The sequence below is a fragment of the Rhea americana genome, unplaced genomic scaffold, assembly GCF_003343005.1.
Source record: "Rhea americana isolate MKP2758 unplaced genomic scaffold, rheAme1 scaffold_27, whole genome shotgun sequence".
Lineage (NCBI taxonomy): Eukaryota > Metazoa > Chordata > Aves > Rheiformes > Rheidae > Rhea > Rhea americana.
This window is the reverse complement of record NW_028186390.1, coordinates 6497945-6525585: the sequence shown is the minus strand read 5'-3', so window position 1 is coordinate 6525585 and position 27641 is coordinate 6497945. Positions and strand designations below refer to the sequence as shown.

General features: G+C 40.4%; 1 protein-coding gene across 1 annotated transcript; it reads right to left on the bottom strand.

Annotated features, from left to right (window-relative positions):
• Nucleotides 1-550: 550 nt before the first annotated feature.
• PIK3R3 (phosphoinositide-3-kinase regulatory subunit 3) lies at nucleotides 551-27219 on the bottom strand. Its single transcript, XM_085308106.1, has 10 exons — nucleotides 26395-27219; nucleotides 10515-10626; nucleotides 8166-8264; nucleotides 6528-6708; nucleotides 5668-5793; nucleotides 4801-4943; nucleotides 3851-4027; nucleotides 2884-2958; nucleotides 2331-2501; nucleotides 551-847 (listed from the first exon to the last, which is right to left on the bottom strand). The coding sequence occupies exons 1-10, from the start codon at nucleotides 26498-26500 to the stop codon at nucleotides 646-648; spliced, it is 1392 nt and encodes a 463-aa protein (XP_085164232.1). The 5' UTR covers nucleotides 26501-27219; the 3' UTR covers nucleotides 551-645.
• Between the last annotated feature and the right edge of the window lie 422 nt (nucleotides 27220-27641).

The window sequence follows — 27641 nt, the reverse complement described above, 5'->3', positions numbered from 1 at the left end:
AAACCAAAACTTTGTTACTGTTGGCAAAAAAATAAAGCAACTTTTCTTTACAAGCATTTTTCCATTTAAATAAAAACCTGAAGCTTTCCACAATTCCTTTGGTCTTCTCTCACCAAATTTCACGCTACCTTAAGACAAGCCCTCTTTTGGAAGTTCAGCTGAATCGCAGTGAAGCTGCTAAAATTAACAGAGAAAAATTGCTGTGGTAGAGTTTCCCCTCTAGTTTGTTGGGGTTTAAGACTGAAAGACATTACTGATGCCTCAAACAGAGGTTCTTCAAATTGTCTCTACAAGAACAAGAGAAAACAAAATCCAATTAGAAGTTCCTCTGAAGGTGCCTGGCAAAAAATTATCTCCAAAAATGATGTTTTGCTTCCAGTATTTTTGTATGCATTGTGTTGAGTTTATTCCCCTCATAAGGAAACAAAAGTATCAGTGTAAAAGCACAGCTGAGCTTTTAGGTAGCACCAGGACACCTACACCCAAGTTGTCATCTTGTTGCTGCTAGGCCTCTTTTTGATTCACATTCACAGAATCACTTCTTGTGCAAAACAAGCAGTCTAAGGAGAAAGAATGCCCTCCAAGTTCTAATAAAAATTGTAGAAAAGAATCCAAGATAGCCAACACTTTCCTCCTCCCCAAGATTTATCTGCAAAGAGAGGGGGGCATGTGTGCGTAGACAGGGTAGGCAAGCCTGACATTTAGGGAATCATTGTGCTGGACAAGGGATGTCTGCTGGTAATGAAGAACCAAATCCTTAAGTGTGCTGTACAGGTTATATGGTTCTGCAAACCCATAACCTCTTGGAGTGCTGTAGATCACACAGTGTTTCACTTCTCCATCAGCTCTGCAAGGAAAGAAAACAAGGGAGTTTAACATCAAAGAACAAACCCAAAGTGACAGTCTATTAACAATTAACTAACATAGCAACTCTGCCAGTCACTAAATTACACAATGGAGAACCCAGTAGATGCAAGCAGAGGAGATTAATATAGTCTGTGAAGAAACAGTACTTCAGGGCATGTGATTAAATACTCTTACATAATAATCCACATAACAGGCCTCTTCTATCCCAGTATTACAATTCCCTACTGCATTGTTCTCCAAAYGTCTCTTGGAAAAAGAGTCAAGAGCTTAACCAAGAAGATAAGCACCTGAAGTCAGCAACAACTTTGTGCTCAACTTATCTGGAAAGCTTTCAACTAAGTGAACAAGCCAAAGCCTGCAAGTCCTTAGGACCTACAGAGTGTTTCATGAAATACAGCACTAACTTTCAATGTGCATTTTCTAATGTTAAGCATGGCATGCATTCAAGTTGGTTCATTATCTGAAGTCATAGTGATTGAGTCCCTAACTTGGCAAAGCATTTTCTGGAACACATTATTTCCAAAGCTGCTAGAATAACTTATCTGCCAAAAAGATCAAGTATTATGTAATCCTTGTACTGGAGCTTTTTACAATCCAAGTCACATGTAGGAACAGGTTACATTATGCCATGCCTTTGCTATCTTGTAGCATGATACCAACCAAGCGGAAGTATCTGATGAACCTGTCACTTCAGTGACTGTGACAGACTATCCTGAGCATAACAGATACTACAACCTTCAGTCACCTTGAGGTGATATACCTTCACATACTTATTTCCCTGACTTGCTTTCAGATGTAATTAGCCTCATGTGAAATAAATCAGTGAAAGCCATTTTGCACTCCAAAATAGGCTTGAAGGATTTTTAGATAATAGAACCAGAGTATTTCTGCCCTCCATTGTACTCGCATAAAATCAAGTAAAACACTAAAAATCAATGCAAGGCTGGTGCAATTCAAAACATCAGATATAGGTATGGCTGTTTTGAGTCTGTGTGAATGCCATAAGAACTACTGCTCACAAATAATGTCTCCTCTGAAGTTTTATCCTCCATTATCTTAAACACACAACAGGAGGAGTCTGGAGTTTGGCATGTCTAAAAGTGAGAACAGAAGATGTTACAGCATTACAGTGCAGTTTTCCTTCCCACATGTTCCCTGGCAGATGAAAACATGGGAGAATTTGGCCCTGAATTGCTTATGACTGTAGAGCTTCAAGTTGGAATATTTCAAAATTTTGTACTAGCGACTGTGGTGACTGAAAAGACTGTTAGAATTAGTCACTGCACTTCCAAAGAAGATTTTTGCAACATAACTATTGCCATTCTAGAATTCCTGAAAACATGCAACAGGTTTCAATGAGTAGGCCTAGGCTAGACCTGGTTTTTGTTCTTCAGAATATAGAAATATGGTAGAGATTTGTGAACTGAAAAAGTTAGAAGAAAAAAAAAAGAAACTATACTTACACCACAGAACAAGCATAACACCCTTTCTTGCTACTTTCTCGAATTAAAAATGCTCCATCAGGTTTTCCACAGAGCAAGTCTTCTGCTTGGATACGATTGAGGTCCCCAACAAACCAAGTTTTCTCATCATGATGTGGCAGGTTTTCATCTTCTTCATTCACAAAGTATGTGCTGCAAGAGGAGATCAAGTTGTTAGCTTCTGTTTAGCAAAGGAATCAATAAGCAGAGTGATTTATTTTTGCAGAACTCATTCAAAGTAAATGCATAAAGAACCCTCAGACATGGATGTCAGGCTCCTACTGGTCACTTGGTACAAGCTTATAGCCTCTAATCCTAGAGGTTTCAATATGTAACTCAGGTTTCTTGACTTAGTTGTAATCTTAAATGTTTCAGCAGAGTTGTTGCCTCACATGACATAAGGATCCCTTAGAGAATTCCTTYTCTCTGCAATCCTTTACAGAGAAACTGATGTTTCATATTACCAACCTCTACAAAACATACCACTTATCAATGCACCACCTCTCAGTAAAGTTAAATATATAATGACACTTACTCATCAATATTTTCATTTTTGATCCCCAGCCAGTCATTTATTCGCTTCTGTCTTACTCCTTTGTGGTTGAGCCATCTGCCAGGAGAAGAGAGCATTAATATGTTACTTCAGAGGATGTGTGTAGGTTTTCTTACTGAGCTAGCAGAGGTTCAGACACAAGGCCCTGTAGAGAAATGGCCTATAGCTTAATTTGCTGTCTGCTAGCAAGAGCCATAGAGAAGGCACAGACAGTCCACACTCCGTATGAGCGCTCCCCTGCATAGTCTTCTGAGATGCCACCTCTACTGGGCACAGCAAAGAGCCATGAAGTAGCCTCTTAACTGGAGAAAGAGGAAGGTACAGTTGAGAAAGAGGTAGGTACAGCTTGAGAAAGAGGTACTGCCTCTGCACAGTGCAGGCCAGGGAAGAAGCTGAATATAAACCATGACAGCTGCCTGTTTTCCTGAGAAAAAGCAAAACCAGTCTTGCAGTTGGCTTCCTCTAACCACCTAGCATCACCTTCTTAGAGTGCACTTCCCACTGTTCTCTGCCAGAATGAGTTATCCCAGTGCAGTGACTCCAGCACAAGGATATTAACAGCTGGGTAACAGAAGTGTCAGTGAAATCAAAAGCAGGATGAGAGTAAAATCTGCCTCACCCAGTACAAAAACTACCAATCTCTGTTGCATTGTAGACACATGTTTTGCTTGATAACTCATTTAATCTTAAATGATACTTTACTTACATGAGTCACAATGTGCACTTAATTATAGCAGACCCTTTAAGTCTGACAACTGCAGTAATAAAGTAATGAAGTCAGGAAGAGGCCAACCAATTACTCAAATATCCCACGCCAAGGTTTAATACCACATTAGTAATCACACCATTTTGGTTATGAAAACAAAATTAAATTCCCATTACCCTGATGGAAACAGTCATTAACCTGGTTCAGAGACACCATTTTGAGTCACAGGTCAGGCTTACTTACACAAGATACTGATCTCTGATTTTGCGGAGCTGAATTAGGTCAGGCTTGATACTGTTCATTTTCTTATCAGTCTCTCTGTTGTCCAGAGCTTGTTTCTTCAAATCTTGTTCCAGACGCATTTTACTATCGTGGATCTCGCCCAAGCGTGATTTTAATTTCTCATAGTTCATCATAATCCTGCAAATAATTGTGCAATATTTGAGAGGTGAAGTCAATCCAGTCCAGAGGGACTGAACCTTACTGGTATCACTGTACATAAATGACCCACAAACTACTGTGACAGCAGTTCCTCCGCTCTTCCCCCTCATTTTAACATGAAAATTGCTACAGAAGTGCCAGAAAAGCACAAGATCTTTTGCTAGAAGACCCATCACCCTTTCACCTACCATCTGTTGCAAGAATTTTCRGTTTGTGGACCTTATGTGCAGTCAAGTTATAAATATCTTCAAGGAAGAAGACTCAAAACCTCTATGGGTTCCCCACAAAAAAATGCAGAACAAGATTTAGGAGCAAATCCTGTTCTGTGGTACATACAGCTTTCTGTAGCACCAACATGGTCAAGCAACAAGTGTTCTTTATAGAGTCAGTCTGGTGATTCAGAACTATACACTGCCAACACTGCACTTCAGAACAATTTCTTGAGTTCACACTACAGCTCACAGACATTCACCTTGTATATCAAGTCTATGTTCTGTGTTTTAGAAATATACATATGTAAACTGTACCTGGTCCTCATCACAGTATCTCAATTTGCTTAAGTTAGAGACAGAACAATCCACTTCTTCTCCCTGTAACGCAATTCCCCACTGAAGTGGGCTTATTGAAGGTTCATACTTTGGGAAAGTCTCAGTGAAAATACTGAATTTACTAAATGTTGTTTTATATGATTATTATATTAAAAAATTCATGGGAGTCCTAGAGTGCACACTAGTTCTTTCTTGTAAGCCTACCGTTCAATTTCTTTGTCATTCCCCTCTCTGCGAAATCTCTCAATGTATTCTTTGCTGTATCGCTCTTGTGAGTGGCACTGTTCCTCAAATATCTTAATGGTTTCATTAAACGCTTCAATTGCGGTCCTCTTCATCTGAATTTCCTATGTGAGGAAAGAGTCTTTGTCATTTGTTCACGATCCAGATAACACAAGACTCAATTACATTCCCTAAATTGACTGAGATGATGAACTCTTCTCCCCCTACAAGTCAAAATGTGATTAATCAGATTTTACTTTAGTGCAAGTGTCTGAGTAGTCATCTCTTCTCTGCTCCCTTCCTGTAAGCTTACCCCCCAACCTCCCTATTAGGCTGCAAACTCTCTTAGAAGTATTTTAGTCTTGCTTTCCATCTTAGTTTTCAGGTAGACTGCCAGCAAACATCATCCCCCTATCAACCCAAATACCATACTGGCACTTCCTTAATGCATGAAATTCAGGATTTGATTTGAACATGACTTCACAYAGAACTTGGATCAAGCCCTTCCAGTATTTTCACTGCAGCAGCTGTAAATATTCAGAAGCTGAAAAAGTAGTCTGCAGTGCAAAGCTTGCACAGGATGGTCTTCTCCATTGTTCTCCCTTATAATAGAAAGCTCAGTTGCTATTTTTTCCCTCATCCCACACTATATCTCTAGGGGTATGACCAACAAGTAATATTGGTTGTGTTTCCATCAACCTTCACACCTCCTTGCTCTATTACAAAACAACTGACCATTTTTTTTTCTTTGTATTTTTTGACTTTGAATGACTTTGTTAGGTTTAATATATTAAGTCTTTTTTAATATATCATGAAACAGACACTGCAGATAGCTGCAGTGAAACTAACCTGTGATGTTCTGGTATATTCTTCATACAATTTGTCATACTCTTTACTCTTTTCTTGATACTGAGCGTGGTATTCTTGAAGCTTTTTACCTACTGCATCTATGTTATCTTCTTTCACCAACTGATCCTGTATATACAAAAAGCTATTAAGTCTTCAAGCAAAGCAGCTTTTCCTTAAGTGTATTCACTTGTCCACTCACACACATTTGCATTTCTACAGCCATTAGCATAATTTTTATAAACAGGTTTCTACATAACACAAATATCAAATTGAAATATCCCTTCCTTCTGCACAACAAGTTCTGGAGTTTAAAGAGACCGGGAACTGGTATTATGGGACACCTAGAACTATGCTAAAAAAACCCTGAAGACTCCAAAAATACATGACAGCTTAGGTCTACAATTCTATCTTACTTTGGAATAAGGAGGAAGTGGATTGCTCAAAATCAGAAGTGAAAGATGAGAGCTTTTTCCAAAAAGCTCTACACTTTTTTTTCCTTAAAGCATGSAAATGTCTCAGACTACTGAATAAAAACATCCAAAAAATTGCTGAAAAAGCTAGATGGCTAAAAGCATACAGCAAGCAGCGGCATGGCTCGGAGATGTGTTTCAAGGGCAACTTCAACTGTTTAGCACAGAGCCCTGGAGGTCCCAGGGGCCCAAGGGAACAAAGCTGCTCAAACAGGCTCAAGGCTGCAGCATGCAGGGGTTTCACTTCCCTACTGGACTGCTCAGATGGAGACAGGTAGTTTTAGAAAATGCAGCAGAAAGCTTAAATGTCTAGAGAATTTTGAAGACACATTAGTGTGTGCCGTCAGAKTGCCTGCACTAATAGTTACAGGAGTCTGACAAAGACCTTACCTGCTGATACCGGGATACTGGATACATCAACTTCACGTCAAGCTTCGGGTTATACTGAGCAAGAGACTCATTGCGGTAGTGGTTAATCAGTTCCACAACAGAATTAAATGTCAGTGGATCAGAAAAGCCGTATTTTCCATCCCGATGATAGATCTTTATCAGTTTATTGTTGCCACCCTTCCTGTAAAACAGTAGTCATTTAGAGGTTTTACTGCATACCTCCTATTGTCTTCAACACTGAGGCTGCTAACTAAAATAGTGAAATTCCTGGGTAAGAATCTTTGAAGCCAGTCAGAGAGTTAAATAAGTACACCTTAATAATTATCCTTTACATACTAACAAACATAAGGTAGTTTAAGAGTCAATAGACACAGAATTATCATTGGGTATTATTTGAATGGGAGCAAAGCCCAAAGCAAATTGCTTCCTGTGTGTTTGTTCTGGAGCCAGCTTATTGTAACTAAAGGCCTAGCTTAGCTAGAAGTTTTTTCAAGGGAAAAGGAGGATGCTTAAGGCTGAATAAAGGAGCCATATTAAAACCGAACCCCAGCATTTCCTGGAGTTCAGGGTCACTAATAGTATACAACTGAGTATACATTTATAGAGTAATTCACAAGTCTTTCAAGTTATGAATGTTAATACAGGATATGCTAACCAAAACAAAATCCTTTGAGGATTACAACATGGCTGTAAATTCTGGACTTTACATTATCCAGATTTATACATCCTAGCAGTTTCCACAAATACTGTTTATTTCTTCCCTTTCCATCAACAGACTGTTTAGACAATATTCTGTCCTTCCTGTACTCTCAGTTGTGGTTCCTAAAGACATGGGCTTCAGAGAAATAACCAAATCGTGCCAGACCTTAGCACAGAAGTCTTGGACTTCAAAGACTTCAAGGTACAAGTCAGTAGAATTTAAATCACATGCTTGAGGTCAAACTCATCATAAGACAACTGAATTGCATGGCAAGATCAAATACCTACATACCAGAGAAACTCCCAAAGATATGCTACCACAGCTGTGGCTTATATGTCATCCCAATTTACCTGTAACAACCAATCTTGAGAGCCTGACAGAGGAAAGTGACTGGACATTCTGGGCAAAAACCTTAGAAGCTAGTCACAAGAGGTCTGCTGCCTAACTGTGGTAGCCAGGGCTGCAGCAGCTCTGAAAAGTCTGCCACTTGTAGACAATTTTAATAAACATGCCTCCAATTCAACATTTCCTAAACTTTAGATCAAAAAGCACAAAATACTCTTTTTATGAGGACAGTTTTCAGTTATCCAGAGCTGCATGCTGATGAGATTATTCAACCCATTCCTATTAATCAAAGCCCTATCWTACAAATACTTTTACCTTAGCACTAACTACTGAGTTGCTGTCCTCCCCAAATCGCGTCTAATTTACAGAGAAACCCTTACAGTACTGTTCAGTTCAGGGATAGAATCACTGAATCTGTACAGAACAGACTATTACACCTGGCTACTTATTTGTTCATTCTGTGAGCTCATTTGTTCATTTGGGGATCTCTCTCAGCTGGGGCCATGTAAGCCTTACACAGCCACTCCTGTCACCGGAACAATGACTAGCCACGTAAGGTTTGACTATGCAGAATACTACCACTCAACACTTACCGTAAAGTCAGAGTATAGTCTCCCTGCATCTTGGTTGATGCATCGCGCACCAGGAATGTTCCATCTGGCATGTCTCGTAATTTGTCATTTACTTCTTCCCTGGAGAATGGAAAGGAAGACAGAATTAGAAGCATTAAAGACATGACTCTCTTTACTATAGTTATCAAGGCCAGGGCTACCAACACCAGGAGGTGTAAGGAGTTTTGTCTTCAAAAATTTGAAGCAATCTTCTTTCAAACTCAGGCTCTCCAGTCTTTCAGGCCACCTAAAGCAAGTTCAAACTTATGCAGTTATACTGAAAAAATAGCAGCTGCAGTCAACTGCCACTTAGGAAGGAGTCTGCGTTTAAGCAAGGGTAGGTACTGTGTCTCAAGAGTTCATAACCTTTCACTCTAAGCTGCTCATGTTTTAAAGCCCACACTGGGAACAGGTGCCCTTTGAGAAGCCAGTCCTGACCTCTTAAGAAACAAGCTCTAGCACCATCTCTCAAAGGTGTCTAGAGTTTAGCACAGTTTCAGTCTCAAAAGACTCATTATTGGCTTAACTCCGATCTTATTTACAGCAGTTTTAAACCACTGCAACCTTGCTAGCTCCAGTGCAAGTTCTCCTTATTTACAAGTGTGAAGAGAAAGAAAAACTAGACCTAGAGCTTTAGGCTAAATCAAGAAAGCTTTTAGGGAAAGGCAATACCTGTAAGCATTAAAAACAGTTGAAGGAGTTAAGCATCTTGACAGGTTCAACCATTCCACCTAGATTACAAATCACACTTTGTAACAGCCTTCTCACAGGTTCTTAGAAGCACTTAAGCACTTTTTAATACAACCATTTGAAAACAAAAGTTTATCTGGTAGCCTCAACATTATCTAAATGAGGTAGGAAGTCTGCTTGAACTTTACAAAGAAAAATCATTTTTTTTTGTTCAAACATTAAGAATGTAAGTATTCTTACAAAATGGCCTTAATTTAACTACCTGAAAGCCATTCTGCTAAGACAACTGACTTCTATTAGGCGTCATGTGCATAGCAGGTTATTCCTCTCAAAACCTTTCACAGACTAGACCTAGGTAACTCAAATGGCCTCCTCCTATCTTTAAATAGAAGAAAGTGATCTAGAGGCACAGTAAAACCTTCAATAAAAGTTCTTAAGAACTTGGTTGCTGATTTGTCAGGCCAATGTAGTTTGTACCTACTGGCTTCCAAATTAGAGTCAAACAATTTCATCTTTACAGGTGTGTGTGTCACATTTAACCCAATGAAGCAACTCCATCATGGCTTGTACTGCATCTCCACCTATCATCACATGCACTGGTAAATGAGGAACAAATCCATAGTCAATGAACTTACACTGATACTGAGCTGTTTTAAACAAACCCTGCCTAGCGGGTTTTGTGATCAGGTTTTCCCACTCTGCTTTGATTTAGTATTAACAGAAATATATCACTGCTGAGGCCCTTCAAAAATGAAATCTATGCGGGTTTACTTTAGAGATAAGAGTGGTACAATAAAGATATGAAAACTTTATTTCCTTTCTCAGAACTTCAATGAACTACTGTGACAAATACACTTTTCTTGCTTTTATCTGGCAAACTGTTTTAAAGTATTATGTGTACAAGTTTGAGCAACTTCTGATCACAAGACCAGCATGCTCACGTTTCTCCCTACACTTCCAAATTCTAGACTATTCAGCAATGCCTTAAGAGGGTAGACTAGACACTTTGGTTCTCTTTTCAGTTAAATTAAGTATACAAAAAAATGGTATGTTATTTTCTGAACCTAACCCAGGTCATCTATTTTCTCAAGCACATGGAAAAGTGTTTCCTGARAAGGTAAAACTTAGTTGGTATGTATCTATCATCTGCTACATGATAGCTGGTGATGGTAAGCATTATAAGACTAGTTTTATACCACCACATAATGGAAATTAATACAGATGCAATTCTAACAAAATGTTGAAGAGATCAAAAATTAGAATAAAGGGAGTTTTATTCTTAATAAATCTCCAACTAAAAGTTTCCTGAACTGCATGCATCTCAACCCTGTATACTTTGAAAATTCATTACTATATAGCATACTCAGAAGCACTCTTCTTCTGAACCAAAGAAATTCCAATTTTTCAAAGAGTTTATATATCTGGAGAAAGTTTAAATCCCAGGAAAATAGCTGTCAATCAAATTTGACAATCTTTGCTCTAGAACATAAACACAAGTCTTGAAACCAGTGGAACACTTGCATTTATGGTAATTTGCCAAGTATAGTCCTAAAGCATTTCTTCTGTGTCTGAAACGGACGCATTATTCTTTCCCTGAGATCTAACAAGTCCACTGTAATTTTAATAATAAATAAAGTTTACCTTGAGATGTCCCCCCAGTACCACTCCGCTTCCTGCAGAGAGAAACTGGAATTGTCCTTTATCCCATTTGTATTAACTGGAGTCATTGGTTTGGGGGGCTTTGGAGGAAGAGCTGAAAATGAAGAGCAGAAAAAAGAAAGGTAAGTAGCACAAAATATCACTGAAATGTTACAGAAACATGATAGTGAAAAAAAAACAAGAGAAAAAGCAAAAAAGCATGAACTTGGATTTTATCCTTTCTCAAAACAAAAAGAATCTGTGATTTTTAAAGTACTTTGATGTCAACAGCTGCACTGTGATCCTAAGTTTCCCAGTACTCAAACAAAACACAGACCTGAGGAAGGAGAAGAGTAAGGAATAAGAGGAAATGGGAGCTTTTGTTAAAAGGAAGACTGGCTCAGGTATGACCACATGGGCTATCACTGCTACACCTCCAAACAAATTACCATGCTTGAATGCCACAGCCTGAAGAGTGTTGTGCATAACTATGGAAAAGCTATGGTTGCTAAGGAATTGCAAGTCCTTTCAGAATCCCATAAGAGCACACAGGTGTGCCCTCCTTCAGAGGGAAAAACAACCTTGCTGGTGAGAAAAGTGGTGGCTAGGCAGCTGCACATCCATTACAGACCCCATGGCTCACGTTCAACACTGGATTTGTTTTTTTGGGCTTAGGGACAGAAACTACAACTCTTTGTATAGGTAATTCATACAGGACACGAGGCAATACAGTAAGAGGAAAAGGGACATTAGCTTACCATTAGGGCATCTAGCTCTAAGTTATCAACACCTCTTTAAACCACACAGCTCAGTAACTTTTACTAAAGGAAAGGGGAAGCTACAATCCCCCACAGACAGCTGCCAAAACTGTACACGTGTATTAAGATTTATCTTGGCTTCAAATTCTGTTTTTTTGGAAGGGCATATCTGCCTAGAATTCCCCTGTTCTGAATTCAATGCAAACAGGGTTTACTTCTGTTCTCAAAATAGACTACACAATGTAAGGACATACAACCACTAAACCTCTTGCCATCCAGCCAGTTTTTCAAAACAACTCAAACAAAACTTTAGCATGATCCTGAATGTAAGTCCTATTCCAAGAATAATTCAGCAGCCACAGGTATACTAATATATTAGTAGAGACTTGTCTGTCAGCACAAATGCATTACTATTTTCTTCAAGAAAGATGTCTCGAGTGCTCTTCCCTGCTTTGCAGTGGGGCTCAGGGCTCATCAGAAACACTACCACAGAAACTGGGCATTTTCCTGGCATTTCATGAGGCAACCACAGAGTGCTTTAGAGGGACAGCTATCATTTGAGTTCAGAGAAAGATAAAGCAGCAATATACAATGATTTGCTAGCATGTTTTTAAGTTAGACCCTGAACATCTGCTCTCCCAGCCCTACGTCCCAGTCATCAGATTACACAAGCATCAGAGAGGAGACCTGACACACACTGACAATCACCATCTCTCAGATGCACGCAGTCCTGGTGTACACGCAGAAATACAAATACAAAGAAAGAAGATTTTGATCTCTTGCTCCAGTGCAGAGTGGCTTAGTGCTGAGAGGTGTGCTACTTGGCACTATTCATCTGCTCACCTCTGAGCCACACCTCCCACATTAAAGAAGAGAAAATACCGTGCTCCAACTGCAGTTTCAAATACCATTTCATGTTGACTATCTAACACACAGTAACTTTACTGTTCTCAGACAAACCAGCCGATGCTTTAATCGAGCCAATCTAAACTAAACCTGAACCTTGACCCAGACGTTTGCACCCTGGGGCTGCTGACCAAACACCTGATTCAGATAGCAGCATTCATTCGGTGGCACTAAGCATTAAACTGTCACATACAGGTTCTTTTTGTGAGGTGAGCCAGGAGCTTTCAGGTGTGCACATATCTACCAAGGCAATAACAGGTCTCATAAAAGGAAGGTGCAAACCTTTGGATTCAGTAAAGTAGCTTCCTGGTTAGGAGGGTGCATTCAGTCCTAGCTCAACCACTACAGTTGTTTGAATAACACCTAAGTACTCCTAGATGTACTACTGAGAATAAGACACATTTGTAACTCCACTTTGCTTGAAGCTCTATGGGTCTTATTCTGCCTTTGCAGGGTGAGAAGAGCATATATCCAGACAAAGACTGTGGAATGATTTTTATATCCTGTCCCTTATTTTGTTCCACCTCCCGTATGCAAAGTTCCAGAATTAGCAAGTGTTCTCAGGCCCCTCTTCCTCCCACTTCACATTTGCACTTGGTTWCTCTTCATATTCGAAGCAAGGAACAAGACATCAGCAACAAAGTTCTGAGTGTGATTGGTCCGCACACAGCAATAAATCTGAATTCAGAAAAAAACAGCGACTAAATGTTTTCAAACTACTCCAGAATCTTTTGCAAATTCTGAATCAACAAGAACATGAAGCTTCATGTAGAAAACACAGTAGCATGGAGGTTTTTTTAATTTTATTTTTAAGAATACATTGGCAGCAGCAATGACTTCACTTTTTTAAAACAAACAAACAAACAAACAAACAAAGGCTTAGATATACCAGAAATTTCAAGGTTTTTACAGTGTAAGAGCCTCTTTTACACTGGTAATAGAGCAAGGTATTAGGGGCTTTCTAGAAGAGGCTTTCAAGTATTCTCTAGAGTACTTGAATACTTCTCTAGCCCTCTTTGTACGCTTAAGTCTTGCTCCTTTGTATACTATGGAATTATTTTGCAGCTTTGTTAGGGCTCACTCCAAAGCAGTGGGCACAGAAAAGCAAACTAACAAAGACCAGAACTGCAGGGAAGAAGAGTTTAGTAAAAGGGCACAGAGAACTAAGTATTACACCAACCATCTTCACTACAGGTTGTTTTTACCTTCTTTACTAAAAAAGGTAGGTATCAGTTCTTTCTATCATAGGTTTGTCTGCACAACTTTACTCCGCGTGAGAAAATTAGAAGACTTGGACCAGTTCCTGTAAAACCTGACTCATGGAGTCCTTTCCACAATAGACTTTAAAAAAATGCTTTAATAGCTTGCAGATTTGAAAAAGGGTGGATCCTCTGTTTTTAGAGTGCTATGGATCACGTTCTTTACTTTCAGTGCTTCAAGTTCTTTGAATAGTAATGGGATTAAAYCTTCGGCAYCAGTACAGGCTGGGGGCTGACCTTCTGCAGAGCAGCTATTCAGAGAAGGACCTGGGAGTGCTGGTGGATGACAAGTTGACCATGAGCCAGCAACRTGCCCTTGTGGCCAAGAAGGCCAATGGTATCCTGGGGCGCACTGGGCAGAGTGTTGCCAGCAGGTTGAGGGAGGTGATCCTGCCCCTCTACTCAGCCCTGGGGAGGCCTCATCTCGAGTGCTGTGTCCAGTTCTGGGCTCCCAGTACGAGAGAGACATGGAGCTACTGGAGAGTCCAGCRTAGGGCTACRAAGATGATCAGAGGGCTGGAGCATCTGCCCCAGGAGGAATGGCTGCGAGAGCTGGGCCTGTTCAGCCTGGGGAAGAGAAGACTGAGGGGGGATCTCATCAATGTCTATAAGTATCTGAAGGGATGATGTCAGGGGGACAAACTCTTTTCAGTTGTCCCGTGTGACAGGCCAAGAGGCAACGGGCAGAAATTGAAGCACAGGAAGTTCCGCCTGAACGTGAGGGGGAATTTCYTGACTGTGAGAGTGACGGAGCACTGGAACAGGTTGCCCAGAGAGGTTGTGGAGTCTCCTTCTCTGGAGATACTCAAGGCCCACCTGGGTGCAACCCTGTCTAACATACTGTAGGTGACCCTGCTGAGCAGGGAGGTTGGACTAGATGATCTCCAGAGGTCCCTTTCAACCTTACTGATTCTGTGATTCTATGATTATTCACTTAAGTACTGTCTACAGAAACAGGCCTTTGCTATTGCTTTGCCCACAAAACTAACATGCCCAAACATTTTYGTGTTTCTTGACTATATTATCAGCTTGATATGACTGCTGTCTATGACTGGAGAAGAAGTAACTTAGACTCTGCAACCCACAACCTGTAATGACACGAGAAGAGCATTTTGCAACAGTGGGACAAGTCTACTGTAACAGAGCAGCAACCACCACGCTGCTGCTTTCAGAGTGCTGGCACAATGAGCTGGAATAGATGTAAGTGATAAAACTAAAATAGTTTTTAGTGATATCTACACAGTAYTAACTGCCCTGCTAGAAGAAATCCTGTGATGTTTCTGTTAGAAGCTACAGACAGCCCTACAGAGTCTACAGATTTTGATTTAAATCTAAGAAAATCCAGTTTTATACACTGTACTTAATGTTAGAAAGCTAAAATCCTACAGTAAAGTGAAATAAAACTGGCTTGGGAGTCAATAGAAATGCTTTCAAGAACAGCAGTGTTCCTTCTTCCTTATCACTGGGTCCAATTCTGATCTAGCCACAGGCATAATCTCAATTTGTCTAAAAAACAAGCTCTGATTAGAGTGAAAATCTTGATGGTTTTCTTTCTTCCTCCTTCTTCCCTTTTCTTGAGAGAGAAGCAACACTGATCTTTAGTGATTACAAACTTTTTTTTAAAAAAAAAAAAAAAAAAAAAAAAAAAAAGACCTACTGTTAGAATGAGATACAAAAGCCCCTACCACTGTCTAGGATAGCTTTACCACACAAACCAAAAGGCAACAGCTGAACAGGATGCTTCCATCCTCGCATTCCCAAGACCAGCTTAGCGACTGCCTGGCATGCAGCAATGAGAAGAGACTAGCAGGCATCTTAGTTTTTTCTTTCTTTAGCACTCTAAGTCCCCTCTTTCTAGCTTCCCCAAGCAGCCTAGCTTGAGCTAAATCCCAATCCCAGAGCTATGTCATTTAGAAGGAAGAAAATAAAAAGAAGCTGATGAGGGAACGGAGACAACAGAGGCAGCCAATGCCAGCTGGGCCCCGCGATCGTATGTTGCTGACGTCAGGGCCCAGGACGCTGCTGTGCAGTCTCCAGCAGGTAGCTTTAGCTGAGCTGCTCTGTAGAAGTGAAACGCAGTTCCTTAGAGAAAAAAGCCTATTGATTAGGTTTTGCCAAGATACTGACTGCACAGAATTGTTTTTTCTTTTTTTTAAAGGCTACTCCAGATTTAACGGATGTAATTCCCTGAAATTCAAACCACCTCTAACACTGAGAAAACGCATAAAACTGGCAAGTATCTGAAGCTTAGTACTGCTGTATTTTTTTTTTAATTAAGGTCTCTTGTAGAAGACAATGGGCTGTACTAATACAAGATTTAACTTCTGTAAAGTACATTGTGACTTATAAGAGATATCCAGTTTTCTGAGCTAGGCTTTTAATCAAAAATTTTAAAAGTTTCATGATTTAAGAGTCAGGGAGCCCAAAGTGTGAGAGTTTTCAATAGCACTAATTCAGGGGGAGTAAAAAAGCAGAATGCCTTGGGTCTTCAAGTGCTACATCCCAAGTAGCATCCAGTCAAGCAGTCCACTCCTCCTCTGGCTGCAGTATTTATGCACAAGTCTGCCAATTAATTAAACTTTAATTTGAAGTTTCCAAGCAAATGCCACTTAGTCTAGGAATGTCTCCATTACTTTACTCATTTCTTCCAGCATTTTCCAAGGGATGCAAGCTAGATACTTAAAAGCATAGGAGACTTAAATGCAGTATTATCTATCTGTATTGTTACAAATAATCACAGCTACTGAGTAGTCAATTTTAAGCCACTCAGCACTTCCTTGTTTACTAACTTGCTTCCTGCTGAAGATCCCAATCTACTCTGCCTACATATTTTGTGACAAGCGGATAACAGATCAGAGGACTCCTAAAATAGTTACCCAGTTTAAAAAAGCTGGCATACTGTACCCTACAAACTGTAATATAAGGCTTTGAAAAGTGTCATTGCTAGGGAAACACGCAAGTACTCCAAGGTTAGGCAAGCTAATATTTTAATGACACAATCCTAAAGGACAGAAATATCTTCCCATTGTAGATATGGATAAAGACCTGGAACAAAAGTGCAAGCTAGTTTTTCTTTTTTGAGAAAAAAAAATCTCCCAACATTCAACTGTTTCTTGTAGTTCTACTCAATTTCCTCAAAAACTTTTAATGTCAAGACTCAAAATCTTTTTGTCCCTCAATAGTCCTGTATTTGTCACTGCTACACTAGATCCCCTCAAGACAACTTGAGGGAGAAAAAAGCATGTGCTGAAAAAGGTGCTTTTTGCACTTCTTCCTTTCAGTGAATTTGTGAACTGTGTATGCAAGTGGGAGTAATAAGGCACTATACCTTTGCTGAGATTTTCCAGCTGACAGAGAGGATCGTGCACATCAGCTGACAGCAACTCATTCACTACTACTGACAGGTAAGTTATCTTGGCAGCTGCACATCTCAACTTGTCAGTTCTCTTGCCAAGACCCCCTTCTCAAATACTGAGCATCAATGTCCTTCTAAGCTTCTCTTCCCCAAAGGGCAGCTAATAAGCCCTGAAAACTCCTCAAGGAATGATAGATGGGGACATTACTGCTGGCCACGGAACCTTATATATGCTCACACTTTTGCCCTCCTCCACCAGATCAGGTGAGACACCAAAGGCCAAAAAATATTCTAAGAAYTGAAGCCTTTCAATATCTCATTACAGAAAACAGCAAACAAGCGGGCAAAAATCCAGGCAAGTTTCCAATGAAAACACTTCCATTATAACTTTGTCTGTGTTTCTGTGAACTTTCACAAAAAACAATACCTTTAAGAAATATTTCAGTTTTGATTTTTTTTTTGATAAAGATCGGTTTTGTTTGAAAACTCCCCTAACCATCCAATCCTCTCACACCTCACAACCACAGTTTCATCTCCTACAGACTGTCAGGCTTCTGGTACACTCTTTGTTCTTCATGAACACTCACAGCTACTGCACAGGTTAAAAGATTATTTGGTATGGGAGACCTGCAGAGGAGCAAACAACAACAGTCTGAAAAAAAGAGGCGGACTCAGATTCAGAATTCTCCTTTGGGCATATAACAAGTACCCTTCACTGTGTCACAAGGTTTGTTACTTCACTGTCTGAGAGAGGCAGAAACGGAAGATGCTCACTGCCAGATAAATGACACAGGGATTTTTGATTTCTGCATTACAAAATAACACAGCATTTCCTTTTCATTCTACCCTTTGCATGAAGACATTGTAAAGCTCCCAAAGCCCCAACTCCCCAATTATATCCACTATCTGATGACAGATGTCCTTCCTTTCAACATGGACCACAGCATAACAATTAATTGTAAAGCTACAGCACTGGCTGAGGTTGAATGACTAACAGCGTTGAAGACTACTGTTACAAAGTCAACACGATTAGGATGAAAACCACAAGTCCTCTTTTACTTAGCAAGTACAATTAATACACTGTTGATAAGCTGGATACCAAAACAGCAACAATGCTTTAAATTTTTTCCTGGTTTTATTCACTCAGAAAGATCATTATTACCTAAGCATCACATGCTTGGCTCACTTCAGAAAGGAGTAACTACCTACTAACTAGTAGACCTAGGCTTTCACCAATTCTCACATTAAAATCGGAAGCAGACATTTCATTGTCCCGTGAAAATCTGAGATATCAACAACAGTACTTCACAGAATGTGGTGTCAAATCTAGAAGACTATTCAACACAAGCAGAATCTTCAAAYAGCCATTAAAGATACTGTTTGGTCAATATAAGAAGATAAATTGTGTGYATGAGTTAAGGAAAGCATAAAATTGAGCTTAAGCACAGACCTATAATGACCAAGAATAAAGAATCAGCTCTTCATTGTGGAAGATAAAACAATGAAATCAGGCTGAGGCAGTGACAGACTGTAACTGGAAGACCTAACAAAAAGGAAAAAGTCACTTGAAATGGGGCAGAGGGAGGAGGGAGCTTTTCCCCCTAGATTTGTCAAAGAGCATCTATCTATCCAGATGTCAAGCATAAACCTCACAGGAGAACTAGTTCACAGAAATGGCTGGGTGTTCATGAGAAGTTTGTTGCAGAAGAGCCTACCTCTTGAATATAATAGTCTTAAATACATGTGACTCCTTCTGCTCCAAGTRGCATTTTTTTCCAGTTTTCCACTGGCTCAGATCTTTCACAGCAGTACATAAAAATATCCTTCACACAGCACATGTCCTTGCTATATGCCAAACTATTTTCTGTAGTTACTAAACAGAGATATTTCAACACTACCTAAATTGCTAACAGAGATCCATCTAAATCAAGATCAGAAGGTGCTTTCCMAATCAACAGAAAAAAAAATGAAATTAGAAAACTACTCAGAAAACTGTTGCATTTCGTGCATGTGTGCATACACACACAGAGATCATAAAGACAGTTACCGTGAGGCAGAAGCCCCAGTACATGCGCTCCTATCCAGCACTCCCAGCAGAGGCCGAAATTCAGAGAAGATTGGAAAAAAAAAAAAGTCACAGTCCCTATCTAGTATACCTCAGATGGCACAGCTGACGCTTATGCTTCAGGTGTAACAAGATAAATGAATTTGATCTCCTTGTTCAAGTACACTGATTTTCAAAATATTTTAATCAAAACCATTTCACAGCAGCAGTTTGACTTCTTTCATTTTGCAGTACTGATCAAATAGCGTGGTCTGTACCACACTCCTCTAAACAGAAAAGATCTTAAGTATTCAACTCATTGACTCAAGCTTCTCTGAAGCCTTCAAGAAACTACTGTTGGAGACAAGAGATAAATCGAAGTAAAAGATGCCACAAACCCCCAAAGAATACTAACTCGAAATTTAGGAGCAGTTCCCCAGGAGCTAGCTAGCTCTAACGATCTAGATTCCTAAAATTTCAATATGGCCATACTGCAGAAACACAGTATGACTACTGACAACTTCAGAAATTTAACTGTGATCTATAAATTCTGGTTGTAACACAGACAGAATTTATGTACACGATACATCAATGAACTTCTCATCTACATCACCTCTAGAACATTTTCCTGAAGCAGGCATTGTGGAACGCAAGTTTTACTGCCCACACTCAGAAGGAACGCAATGGGACAGTGGGCTGTGTCCCCCTGCCACAGTAATTTTCTCTAGCTTCATTGCAGCACTTCTGGTTTGGGTATTTTTGTTTGTTTGAGGGTGAGGTGGGATAGTGCAAGTAAGGGAAAGAATTCCTTCAAAGGCAAAGATGATTAGGCGAAACAGCAGATTTTAAGGACTACAGAGGCYGAAAATTAGAATAAGGCTAAGGAAAGAAAAAAAACTTGAAAAAAAGTCTTTTTTTTTTTCAAGAGGAAGTGGGGAGAAGTAAAGGAGAGTAAGATGTACCTGGCACAGGGAAGCGATGGGTTTATGTTTTGAAGGAGAAACCTGACCTGAAGGACAAGAATCTCAAAGTACTACCAAACCAAACATCAAGTTATTCTAGAATGAAAGAACAAAGGAAGGGGTTATAGATTGATGTTTTATTATTTTGTCCAACTCCACATTTTTTTTTTTTTGCTAAGTAGTATGATTTTTTTCCCCAAATCCTTTCTTCCCAAATAACCATTTGTAAGCTTCAGAGATACCTGATTTTTAGAAGCAGCAACATATATATCATTAAAACAACACTTTTCCAGCATTCATGAAAACTAGCAGAGAGTCTAAGCAAATGCTGAAAATAGTCACAGGTTGAAGCACCTGGAGTATCTGATCTCATCCAAGATGGGCGCTGGCCATCTTGAATGTGCTATTGGACTCAAAGCCAGAGAAGAACCTGGATCCTATTCAGCCACAGGAAAGATTTAGAGAGCATTGTGCTTCAGGATCAGGGTTCACCAGGCAGCTGGAGTCCAACTGGGAAAGGTTACAACAGACACCAGTTGCAGCTTTGCTTCCTTTGAACTGTATGCATTTTTATAAAACTTCCATTTGGTAACCACTCTATCTTAAAAGTGCACTAGAAGAACAAGGTGCTGGAATTTATTTCCTAAACCATTTCAAAACCTTTGCCTTTTGAGGGGAGGGCACAGCTAAGATCAAGGACGACGGAAAGAACCTCTTCGTAAGATGGTAACATCACACACTGTTTTAGAACACCTCTTAAATTTATATGCTGTAGTTTAGATTATGCGAAGAACAGACTTAGTTACGGTTCAGATTTTAATCTGTCAGAAAAAATAAGATTAAAAAATAGGAGAAAAACATTCTGACTCATTTTCATAAGGACATTTAATACAGGAGCAGAGCCTGCTCTTTAAGCACTACTGAGGAACGTACTTTACAAACAGAAGTTCCCCAAATTCAGGTAGAACACTTCTATTGCTTTAATGGGGCCAAAGTTTGACAGAAACCTGTTTTAAGACAGTAATAGTCTGTCAATAATAACTTAAGCTTTAAAGTATACAGGCAAACAGGCAAATACTGATAAAAGTATTTTTATGCTGCTTTTTCTTCCCCCCAAGTTCTTTAGTTCTCTGCCCAAAAAGTGACTCACCAAACAATCAACATGAGATGATGCAAGGCACCCACCTGTTCCTAGCAATGGGTGCAAATGTATATGACCAACTATGTCTCTCAGTTTTCCCAAACTGTAGAGTAAGGATAAGCCTGAATAGGTTAGCTCTGGAATAAGATATTATGAATGCAAGGTGAAGGCAGAAGTCTTCTACTGCTTGGCAAAATACATTCTTCAGAAGAAACTCCAAGGAGAGTAGACAAAGTAGAAGGAAGCAACACTGCGATTAACCTCCCTCAGCTAGAGGCTACAGATGAGATACAAAATTGCTCAGAATGATGCAGAAGTAACATTTGCTGCCATTAGAGAGAGTTTTCTTTTCAAGCATGCCACAAATAGCTCCCTTCCTTCCCAGGATATTCTTCTGTATTTTAATTTGCATAAACCTGCAGCTTCTCAGAACAATTGAATTACAACTCCCAACTTTATTTTTGTCTTCTGAAAGCCTAATGATAAAAAGTCCAGCCTTCTAAAGCAGGTTCTCCCTATTCCAGCAAAGCATCATCTCACTTTATATTAATGATGCTACTTTCTGCATTCATTTACTTAATTGAAAGCTGATGAGTGACATTCTTTAACAGTAAGAGCCATCAGAATGAAAAATCAAACGCAAGGAATGCAAAAACAAGCCTGAAAATGCAATCAGAAAAAAAAGAGATGGTTACAGCAGTCATTAAATGAAGACAGTGGTAGAGAAATCTAGGTGTAACAAAAACAGATTACAAACATTTCATGCCTCTTTCCTTATAGGAGCTGAGAATTGGATTTAAGCCATTTTTCAGGATTTGCAGTGTAGTTTACTGAGTCTTTATTCTCTGTTCCATCCCAAAACAGTCTGCACAAGTTTCCTGGTTTCTGCAATAAGGGAACACTCCATCCACCAACACCTATGCTTTGCAGAAGAGCCTACCTCTGGGGGGCCTGACTTCCAGCAAAACTTGCATTTGCAGTGAGGACATTTGCTGTTACAGTGCCGTTGTGCTGATGAAACAAACTAGGTCTCACACCAAGGGGTGTGAGAGCAGATTTTTTTTTTTTTTGATAAGCTTTTAGAGTCAACTCAGATAAGCTGAAGGACAATACTGACAACGCTCTTAAAATTTTCATCTGTTTTTCCACTAGAAAAATTAATTAGGCACAGACACACAGTATTCACACCTACATCTGGCAACCGCATCACACAAAGCCGAACTATGGAGCCACATTCAGTTTCCACTTAACACTGTGGATGATACAGCAGACAGATCCAAGTAAACACTGCCCTTGAAATTAGAATCCTATGTTTTCCCAATTTAGAGTATTCCCTTAAAACAAAGGTTGTCAATTATGTATGAGAAGAAAGTGGGAGCTATAATAGTTTTTTTTCTTTGAATACTTGTCTCTGTCATACAATGGGAATACTGCTCTTGCAGAGTAGGCTAAACCGAGCAGCCTACAGATTATTACTCGTCCCATCCTTTTCCTTTTTAAAGGAATATAGATTTTATAGTAACAGCGTTGCTGTAGCTGGGTAAAGCAGAGGAGGCAAGGAAGAGTAGTAGTCTTGAAAAAAACAGTTGAGTCAAGTAATAAATTTAGTCAGACATATTTGGGCCTAATAGCCTTTAAAAAAGGTACCTTGCACACAGCTTGAGGATAAGTACTTATTCTATTATCTACCCATCAATAGACAAAGCCCATTCTGCATTAGTAAGCTTGCTTTAAACTTGTGGTTTTCTTCACAACCCACACAAGTGAAACTAACCTCTAATTTGTAGTTGAGCCAAATATCTTTGCTGACATCTGGATCTGAAATCCCAGCAGAAAACTTTTACTGATTTTCATCCAACTGTGACAGAATGTATTCACTGATCACACATTTTATCATCAACATAACTGATAATATAACCTAGGTCTATAGAGAGAAAGGGAAAGTCACAATTCAGTGCTACTAATCAGAAGCAATGTAATACCTAAGTACCAGGTATTCCAGTAGCTTTTGCAGTCAGTTCAAGATCCTCTACTTAAAAACTTAAACTTCTGGCAGCTACGATTTGTTGCAGACCTGAACAGATGTGGTAAAATAAAAATAAATTCAATTCTATATCCTATTTCCTTGAGTTGTCTTTTCAGACACCAAGGCTCGGAGCAAGAACAAAAATGCAAGCGAGTCACTGATAACCATTTTCCTAGTGTCTGAATCAGGGTATGATGCTTTTATAGCCGTGATATTCCATATTAATCCTGATTTAAAAGTTTAGAAGCTATTATGTTAGCTACATGCAATTGGTGCTTCCAATTTTGTCTTTGGACACTGGAAGTTATTTCATTGCACCTAGTATTGTCTGCCATATACGCATCCTATGGACACACCTTATGCTAGTGATACATTTTATCATATGAAAAGACACGCAAGCAGAAGGAAAGGTATTAGGTACTTTGAAAGAAATAAGAGTCACCCCACTAGTTTTCACCACTTTTGCTGCCCTATTAGTAGTAGACCTATAAAGCATGTTTTTGCAAGGCTGGTAGAACTGAATCCATAGATCTATCAGTCTGTTTAGGAAAACTGCCCCACTCCTATGCTTAGGCTGGATTAAATTCTAGAAGAAAGCTGACTTGTTTCCTGACCTTGCACCAGTTGAACTGGAGAAAATTCCATGCAAGAGATCTTTTTTTAATTTTATTTTTGAGCAAGCTCTTTAGTAGATTGACTTCAGGAACTGCTCCAAGCATCCATTTACAACTACAACATCTGATACAGACAGAAAAAGCAAGCACACTGATAAGCTGGTGCAGGTGCATTGAGGTTTGACATAGTCTACAGCTTCACTTCATACTGTGTGCTATCACAGGATTTTATTTCTGCATTATTATTGGACAATGTTAAGGTGGGTATTAAGACTGCCTGCCAAGAAATATAAAGCTCTATTGGCCCTTAACAAGAAACAGTATCCCTACCCTTGACTTAGGGATTACAGGTGACACYGCACATTATGTTAACCTTGCTTTTGTCTTCTGTCTAAAGTTTAGACATACTAAAATGTCATCATGAGCAGTCATGCATGATTTGAACCACTTGGCTCCTGTATCAGTAAGTGCCCAGTATTGTAGCATAAAGACCAACCAGGGATCTCTTCACGCAAGTTCTGTGGACAAAAGAATGCACTGCCTCCTTTGGCAGCACAGTAATTCACTGCATATTGTTAGTTTGTGCACTGTAGAGAAAACATATTGCCACAGTTCAACTGCTCARGAACTCTAGTCACTGTGCAGGGGAATTCTATACTGAAAGCCTTAACAAATTTTTGTTGGAAGTGGGCCAAATTCAGTTGTGGTGTTACCGGGTGCAAGCAAAGTGACTTTATCACAAGGCATGCAGAGTGTCTAAGTCTTCCAAATAAATTCCTCCACACTCCCCCTTAGGGATGACCTATCATTCCAGACCTTAAAATGCTTTTCCATCCCACCTCCAGACTAGGGAAAAGACAACGACCTTAGATACATTCTCTCCTTTCCCTCCCCAATTCCCCTACAATTTATAGTTCTACAAAAYCAGGACATGCACATGGGGACCATCCCATACATCATTCCCAGCTCTGACTTTTCTAGCTTAAGAATATTAAAGATAAAGTTACTGAACACTTCAGAGTATCAGCATGTAGCACTAAGCCTTTTAGTAACTTAAGTTTTGTACATGCAGTCTTGATCCCTGACAACAAGGCTTCAGTGATGGAAATGCTGACAGTATTAGTGACAGAAGCACTGCTTCTTAATATAAACTTCTGAAGGCTGCATTGYCAAGTTTATGCAGAAATATTATAAAATTGTTTTCTGACCAGTTCAGTTAGGCCAACCCCTTTTAGCAGTCTCCTCACACCAAACCACTTAAGGGGCTTTTTTTGTTTTTAAATCAACATCAATTGTTTGAAGGCACCTACAACAGAACTTGCTTTTCTGTTTCATTGACACAAATTTGTTTCATTGATGCAAACAGTTATTAACTGCCTGAACAGCTGAAATTGGACAAGCTTTTACAGAAAAGATACCCTTTGAAATTTATAGAAGCAAGCAAACAGATTTGACTGAACTTTAGGCATTCAGGAGTAGCATCTAAAAATAGGTATTGTCAGCTATGTAAGAATTTAATGAGTAGTGGCCGGTACTGCCTGAGAGATCTGTCCAATTTTTAAAAGTGTCAGAGTTACTAGAGGAAGTGACTACAGGTCCTTGAAATCCAAAAATCTTAGGACTATCTCCCCTCCCCTCCCCCCACTTTTTAATTAAAGTGCCCACATACCTAAGGAGAGAGAAAACCAGCTCACTGTGCTGAAACAAAGAGACTAAACCACACTTTCAGATACAAGCCATAGTTCAGGCATAGATTTAAAAACACATTTTGAAAGTCTAATAGTACACGCTACACAGTAGTCACTTACAAAGGACTTATTTGCTATCAGCTTCTCGGCAGGCTAAGGTTTTGATGCGTAATTTACTGCACATTCTGAATCAGACAGAAGAGCATAAAGGCCCTTCAATTATCTTACTGCTTTCAGCCAGTTAGTTAGAAACTTACAGGTATAGATATGGTTTCACAGCTACACATCTACGCTTACTTTATTACCAAAGAAAGAGTCAAACTCTTCTCCTTGTACTTGTAAGCCTTYTCTCACTCTTCAGAGGCAAATGAAACTTTGTCCTACCTAAAAACTTCAGGCAAGCAAGCGATGAAACATTTCTCTATTTTCAGCACTGGCAATCAGTAGAAAAAAAAAGTTGCCTTAAAACCTTTTGAACAAGGTTTTGAACAAGGAACCTTTTGTTATTAAAATAATGCTGCCTCAAGGAAATTATTTCAACAAAACTCCCCCCCCCCAATAAAAAAACACTCAGAGACAACACATATAACCTGTCAATGCAGTAACAGAACTGGAGAGAAAAGGATCTCAGAAACTGTAAGAACTATTAAACTGAACTAAATTAAAAGAGAGTGATAAATCACTAACATCAAAGTGTTACAGGCACATAAAGACACACAGGTGAAGGGGTAATAAAATTGGTGCTCTACCAATGAACGCATCTAAAATGCAGTTTTCAATAAAGATTAAAAAAAAGAGATTGCTAGCAGCTTTTTTACCCTCCCGAAGGCAAGATAAGTCATTATCGTCCCTTCATACCTTCCCCGAAACCAGTCTTAAAACACTTTTGTTCTGCAGACAGCGGGTTCGAGTCAGTGCAAAGTTTATACAGGCACCAAAGCTAGTTTAGCTGCAGATTTCMAACTCCTTCTGCAGATACCCCCGTCCTTTCCCAAACGGAAAAGTATGCAACAAGGAGACATGCTGAGCCCTCCGGGCAAGGGAGATGGCAATAATAGAAGGAAATAGATGCAGCGTCTACCGGCTCGGGGATGCACACACAGACATGCACGCAGATTTTTGCTCCGTACCTGGAGGGTCCATTTCAATATAAAATATCAGCTCAGTGGAATATGGCATCATCACTTCCCTCCAGTCTGTGTCATCGCGGTCCATATCCCACACCGTGTTGTACATCGCGACAGGCAAGTCCCGGCAGATTTATAAATAAGAGACTGGCTTTGTGTTTAACGAAAAAAAAGAGAAAAAAAAGGAAAACGAGAATAACCCACCCCGCTCTAATATGACACTTCTGTCAAAAAAAAAAGAAAAAACCCTCAAAATTAAACTTAAAAAAAGAAGAGCATATACACACGAGACACCTCAGCAGCTATCCTGCAGGAACTCTAGGTAGATTACGTATGTAGGGTTTTTTTTTGATTAAAAACAAAAAGTGGCTTTCCACAGAAAAGCTACTTTCTAAAAAACGCCGTTTTCGGGGTATTTTTAAAACACCTGGTTTAAAACAAAACACCTCCCCCCGCCCGCACAAAGGCGGGAGGGTGCGTGTGCTGAAAAGCGGGTAAAAAAAGGAGCGATTTCAGTCCGCGGCTAGACTTCTTCCCGCAGGCTGAGGAGGAAGGCGGGGGTAAGCAACAATAACGGCAGGCGAGGAGCGCGAGCGGGGCGGGCAGCGCCGTTCAGCCCGCGGCGCCCGCCGGCTCCGCGGCGCGGCGCGGCTCAGCGCTGGGCCGGCAGACCGCGGCGGCGCCCGCCGTGCCCAGCTCGCAGCCCCGCGCGGCGTGGCCGGCGGCTCCGGGCGGCTCCGGCAGGTCGCAGCCCCTCGCTCTCTGCGCCGCTCCCGGCCCCGCTAGGTTTCATTTTAAGAGGCTCTGAGGGGCCCAACCGTCGCCAACCGCCTCTTGCCGAGGACGAAGCCACACCCCCCTCCCCGGCACGCCGCGGGAGGGGCCCCGGGGGCGGGGCTTCACGCCGCCTTTTTAACTCGTTCGAGGAGGGCGGGGGGGCGCTGTGCGAGCGGTCGCTTCCACGAGGCAGAAGAGGGGGTGCGCSCAACGAGCAGAAGGAGACACATCCTCTCTCACTCGGCGAAGCGTGCGGAAAAAGAAAGTTCCTCACACTGGAACTACTCGTTTCGCACCCTTCTGACTATTCACCTGCTCTCTTTCTACACTTCAGCCGCCTCTCTCGCCCCCTTTTCCTAAGGCTCCCCCCTTGCGAGGAGAAAAAGGCGAAGTGGTAGATCCCGCGGCTGGCCCGTCGCCAAGGGGCTGCTGCCGTGGAGCACGCGTGGGGGGCGGGGGGAGTTTAGCCCAGT